Raw genomic sequence first — 5,907 nt, forward strand, 5'->3', positions numbered from 1 at the left:
ACTGAACTTCCTGAGGAGAATGAAGCAGGAGGAGCTGGCTGATCGTCTGCAGATCAGTAAGAGGATTTCTATGAACATTGAAGCTGCTTGGAATATTTTCTGCATACTTTATTAATTGATCTTATTTGTCATTTGTTCATTCAGAACATTTTGCTCCAGTTTGCCGACGTGAACTTAGATCTAGTCTGAAGGAGAAGTTCCAGTGTGTGTTTGAGGGGATTGCTAAAGCAGGAAACTCAACTCTTCTGAATGAGATCTACACAGAGCTCTACATCACAGAGGGAGATACTACAGAGGTTAATGATGAACATGAGGTCAGACAGATTGAAACAGCATCCAGGAAACTAGACAGACCAGAAACAACCATCAGACCAGAAGACATCTTTAAAGCCTCGCCTGGAAGACATGGACCAATCAGAAGAGTGATGACAAAGGGAGTGGCTGGCATTGGGAAAACAGTCTTAACACAGAAGTTCACTCTGGACTGGGCTGAAGACAAAGCCAACCAGGACATCCACTTCATATTTCCATTGACTTTCAGAGAGCTGAATGTGGTGAAAGAGAGAAAGTTCAGCTTGGTGGAACTTGTTCATCACTTCTTCACTGAAACCAAAGAAGCAGGAATCTGCAGCTTTGAAGACTTCCAGGTTGTGTTCATCTTTGACGGTCTGGATGAGTGTCGACTTCCTCTGGACTTCCACAACGCTGAGATCCTGACTGATGTTACAGAGTCCACCTCAGTGGATGTGCTGCTGACAAACCTCATCAGGGGGAAACTGCTTCCCTCTGCTCACCTCTGGATAACCACACGACCTGCAGCAGCCAATCAGATCCCTCCTGAGTGTGTTGACATGGTGACAGAGGTCAGAGGGTTCAATGACCCCCAGAAGGAGGAGTACTTCAGGAAGAGGTTCAGAGATGAGGAGCAGACCAGCAGCATCATCTCCCACATCAAGACATCACGAAGCCTCCACATCATGTGTCACATCCCAGTCTTCTGCTGGATCTCTGCTACAGTTCTGGAGGATGTGTTCAAAACCAGAGAGAGAGGAGAGCTGCCCAAGACCCTGACTGAGATGTACATTCATTTCCTGGTGGTTCAGACCAAAGTGAAGAAGGTCAAGTATGATAGACGGTCTGAGACAGATCCACACTGGAGTCCACGGACCAGGAAGATGATTGAGTCTCTGGGAAAACTGGCTTTTGATCAGCTACTGAAAGGAAACCTGATCTTCTATGAATCAGACCTGACAGAGTGTAGCATCGATATCAGAGCAGCCTCAGTGTACTCAGGAGTGTTGACACAGATCTTTAAAGAGGAGAGAGGACTGTACCAGGACAAGGTGTTCTGCTTCGTCCATCTGAGTGTTCAGGAGTTTCTGGCTGCAGTCTACATGATCCACTGTTACACCAACAGGAAGACAGAGGTGCTGGAGGACTTCCTGGGACAAAACTACAATGACTCAACTCTGGATGTCTTCCTGAACAGAGTCATGGAGAAATCCCTGCAGAGTAAAAATGGTCACCTGGACCTGATGGTTCGCTTCCTTCATGGCGTCTGTCTGCAGTCCAACCAGAGACTGTTAAGAGGTCTGCTGGGTCAGACAGAGATCAGTCCAGAAATCATCCAGAGAGCCATCAACAACCTGAAGAAGATGAACATGTCCAACATTTCTCCTGACAGAAACATCAACATCTTCCACTGTCTGATGGAGATGAACGACCTCTCAGTTCATCAGGAGATCCAAGAGTTCCTGAAGTCAAAGAACAGATCAAAGAAGAAACTCTCTGAGATCCACTGCTCAGCTCTGGCCTACATGCTGCAGATGTCAGAGGAGGTTCTGGTTGAGGTGGACCTGAAGAAGTTCAACACATCAAAGGAGGGACGACAGAGACTGATTCCAGCTGTGAGGAACTGCAGAAAGGCTCAGTGAGTCCAGATGTGATTAACATTATAAATGAGTGTTGATTATGGTATGTCAGATGTTTACAGATCTGTTCTTCTTTTGATTTTTATCCTTGTGTATGATGCAATGTTATTTCAAAATAAGATAAGGTTTTTAAACTCCTGTAGTCTGAGCCCAGCTTCAACATTTATTGATGTTCAACTCCGACAATGACCAGTCATGAACTCCCACTAAAAACTCTCCATTCAACAACAACAAAATAGAGATTTGTAAGAGAATAATGAGAGTTGTATTTTCATAAGTTAAATGTTAAATGTCTTCTTTCTGATTTTATATTCATGTGTCATTACAGGCTTTCTCAGTGTGGACTCTTAGAGAGTCACTGTGAAGTTGTGGCCTCAGCTCTGAAGTCCAACCCCTCCCATCTGAAACATCTGGAACTGAATTACAATGAGCTGCAGGGTTCAAGAGTGAAACATCTGTGTGTTGGACTGGAGAGTCCAAACTGTAAACTGGAGACTCTGAGGTCAGACGAATCCATGATGTGAATGTTTGATTCTCCTGAACTCATTTAAGTGACAAATTTTTATCTACATCTTTTATTCTTTATTCAGACTGAGCTCCTGTGGTTTGTCAGAGATCAGCTGTGATTCTCTGGTCTCAGCTCTGAAGTCCAACCCCTCCCATCTGAAACATCTGGATCTGAGTCACAACAAGCTGAAGGATTCAGGAGTGAAACATCTGTGTGGTTTTCTTGAGAGTCCAGACTGTAGACTGGAGACTCTGAGGTCAGTCTACTGGTCTGTTAAAATTGTAGATGTGATAACTTTTCTTGTCCTAAATTTAACGTGCTGTCTCAAAGACGTGTTTTTTGCGGAAAGTGTAAAAAATGTCTGTTTGGTAATGAATGAAAGTAAATTAATATTTGACACGGAACACTCAGAATAAAGCATATAATTCAGGCTGCACATTTCAAACCTGAACACATCTGACTGATTATCAGTGGTTTTATTAACATCTTTTATTCTTTATTCAGATTGAGTCTCTGCAGGTTGTCAGAGATCAGCTGTGATTCTCTGGTCTCAGCTCTGAAGTCCAACCCCTCCCATCTGAAACATCTGGACCTGAGTTACAGCAAGCTGAAGGATTCAGGAGTGAAACATCTGTGTGGTTTTCTGGAGAGTCCAGACTGTAGACTAAAGAGACTGAGGTCAGTTCACTGGATGTCTGTTACTATTGTGGATCTGATTTGTTTCATTACAAACTGAACTTAATTTATCTTCATATAGAATTTAAAGTCTTAGTTTTCAGTTCTAGCTTCATTTCCTTTCAGTTTTCGAGTTTTCAAATTTTCTCTTTTCTTTTCCTAAATTTAGTCTGAAATCTCAAAGACTTGTTTTGTTTTGTTTATTTTGTAGCAAATGTCTGTTTGTTGTTAAAGTAAATGAATGTTATGAATTTGTGTTAATCAGTCACATCTGTATCCAGAAACACACACACACAAACACACACATCCAGATCCATGCAGCATGTTCTTGATGTGTGTTGACATGAATAGTTTTCTGAATGTTGTGTTGATGTTTGGATGATGTGTGTAGAAGGCTGACATGATGATGATCCACAATAACACAAGGACAAAGTCACTCTACTCATTTTAGAGAACAGCTCATTGATTAGGACGTAGTAATGTTGATCTGAACATTAAAACCTGAACACATCTGATTGATTATCAATGATTTTATTAACATCTTTTATTCTTTATTCAGATTGATTAACTGCAGTTTGTCAGAGATCAGCTGTGATTCTCTGGTCTCAGCTCTGAAGTCCAACCCCTCCCATCTGAAACATCTGGACCTGTGTTACAACAACCTGAAGGACCCAGATGTGAAGCAGCTTCTTGATCTTGTGAAGAGTCCAGACTGTAGACTGGAGACTCTGAGGTGAGTGGAGGGTTGGAGTCAGTTTATTCTTTTTTTAGTAGTTTTGTACTAGACACAGAATCTAAAGTGTTTCCTGGAAACCTGCTGCTGTTTTCTTCAGAGATGCTGTCAGAGGAGAATGGAGACAGACTGGACAGAAAGACAGAGACAACAGTCAGACAATCAGATCATCCTGAAGCTTGTTGTGTTGATGTTTTCAGGAAATAAATGTGGATTCCAGCTGACAGCCTTACTAGATGAATAGAGACAGTGGTCCTCATTCATCAGATCTGATCTCAGACTCTTTGTTCTCTCACCTCAAAACTAAACAACTGATCAGTTTCATCTTTGTCACAGCTCTGAGATCAGTCTGACTGAAGCCTGTAAATCACAGAACCATCATTACATTTAGTAACCATGTGGTCTTTCTACAGAGCAGAACCTCTGCTGAGGTCCAGTCATCACATCTGTATCTCTGTCATTAGTTTCATCAGATATCTTCAATCTTCGTTCATCAACACACTCAGACTCTTTATTGAAATGGAACAGCTGGAAATCCATCACTAAAGTGTTTGTGCAGTAATGAAGCGTTGATGACTCTCAGCAGTTTATTTCCTCTGTGGACTTGAGAGAAATGTGCAGAGGAAACAGACTTGATGCTAAAAGTCTGTGCAGGTCTGTGAGCTTCCAGCTCCAACACGTTAACATGAAGCTGAAAGGAAGCTGGCTGAGCTCCACAGCTGCTCTGAACAGGACTGAAGTCCCTGCTGCTCTTTATACTGGATGTGCTGCATCACTGACTGACACCTGATGAAAAGAGTCTCTGGAAACACTAAATCATCTCCTCTCTTCTTTCTCCTTCTCTCTATAGCTGGAAGCCATCACTGTAAACAGGACGGTATGTGAGCTGAGAGAGGATGAGCTGAGTCCTGATGAAGGAAGAATTAGTAACATATTGTATAAATATGATAAAAACGACTTTATTTTATATGCTAGACTGAATAGAATCTTCGAAGAACGTTTGGATAAAGGTTTTCAATTTTAAGACACTTAAGTTTTTATAATGTAGCATACCTGCACTGATATGTTCATATCAATTTCACACATAACTATTTGTAGTAAAATTGTCTTGTAATTGTTTGATTTTTTTTTCATATGCGTCTTGTTTTTGTTCGTTTTTGCAGTGTATCATCTATTAGTGTAGTAGTAGTATAATGTATATCCCAGTTGTCATTTCTTACAGTGTAAATAAACGTTTCTGAAGCTTGATGTCCTGTACTAGATTTTTTCATTGTGTTTCCTGGTGGTCATTTTTTAACTATCTTATTTGCTTGTTGTCACTTTTTACAGTGGACTGTTTAGCTGCAGTTCCTGTGTGCGGCCACAAGATGGAGCTACATCTCCATCGCAGCGTGTTCATGCTTTTAATGTTGCTGAGCTTTTAATTTAATTGGCAGGCAGTTTGTTCATTGATAACAGAACGGACTATTTTCATTTTGCGACTTACTTCACATGTATTTCCTAAATATGATAATAAATCAAAAATAATGTAGACGTTGTGTAAAACATATTTTTCAATGTTTATGGTCAGATCGAACTTAATTTGTGTTCTGAATATTTATTTGATCTTCATCAGTCCTCATCTCCCTTTGGCTGTTTTACAGTCGTGGCTTCTTTTCTATGACTGAAGGTAAAGTATTTCACTCCCTAACATTTCCTTCTTCTGTTCTTCTTTCTTGTCACTTTATTTCTTTGGAGGTGAGATGTTTTCACTGGAATAAATATACTTGATACCGACAGACATGTTTATCTGTTCATCTACTGCATCTACTATCTAATGAGACTTTGTGTCTGTTTGTTCTGAATATAAAACTATTTAACAAATAGGACAGTGTTACCAATAAATAAAAAGAGGCGGGTCTAATTACTGACAGTAACCACTAGAGGGTAGTGAGTGTCGTAGTGTCTCTAAGTTTACGCCACTTAAAATCACTTCCTGACAACTGCATTCATTAAAACATTTAATATCGTGTGTAACTCCTTCAGTTAGTAATAAAAATAAAAATTTTGATAGCTCATTC

At 40.4% G+C, this 5,907-nt stretch overlaps 1 protein-coding gene across 2 annotated transcripts; it reads left to right on the plus strand.

Annotated features, from left to right (window-relative positions):
• On the plus strand, window positions 1–5,095 carry LOC125000982 (NACHT, LRR and PYD domains-containing protein 3-like). 2 transcript variants are annotated; one of them, XM_047576820.1, is made up of 7 exons: window positions 1–56; window positions 145–1,930; window positions 2,260–2,433; window positions 2,522–2,695; window positions 2,944–3,117; window positions 3,674–3,847; window positions 4,698–5,095. In XM_047576820.1, the coding sequence occupies exons 1-7, from the start codon at window positions 20–22 to the stop codon at window positions 4,714–4,716; spliced, it is 2,538 nt and encodes an 845-aa protein (XP_047432776.1). In that variant the 5' UTR covers window positions 1–19; the 3' UTR covers window positions 4,717–5,095. The 2 variants fall into 2 exon arrangements, with proteins under 2 accessions (XP_047432776.1, XP_047432777.1); XM_047576821.1 differs by lacking the exons at window positions 2,944–3,117; window positions 3,674–3,847.
• The last annotated feature ends 812 nt before the right edge of the window (window positions 5,096–5,907 follow it).

Source organism: Mugil cephalus, chromosome 23 (genome assembly GCF_022458985.1).
Source record: "Mugil cephalus isolate CIBA_MC_2020 chromosome 23, CIBA_Mcephalus_1.1, whole genome shotgun sequence".
Classification (NCBI taxonomy): Eukaryota; Metazoa; Chordata; class Actinopteri; order Mugiliformes; family Mugilidae; genus Mugil; species Mugil cephalus.

What these genes read in the sequence shown, in the direction of transcription:
- LOC125000982 (XM_047576820.1), top strand. Translation starts at nt 20, where the DNA reads ATGAAGCAGGAGGAGCTGGCTGATCGTCTGCAGATCA. An exon ending in GGCTGATCGTCTGCAGATCA is followed by an intron (nt 57 to 144) that starts GTAAGAGGATTT and finishes TTGTTCATTCAG; the next exon opens with AACATTTTGCTCCAGTTTGC. An exon ending in TGTAAACTGGAGACTCTGAG is followed by an intron (nt 2,434 to 2,521) that starts GTCAGACGAATC and finishes TTCTTTATTCAG; the next exon opens with ACTGAGCTCCTGTGGTTTGT.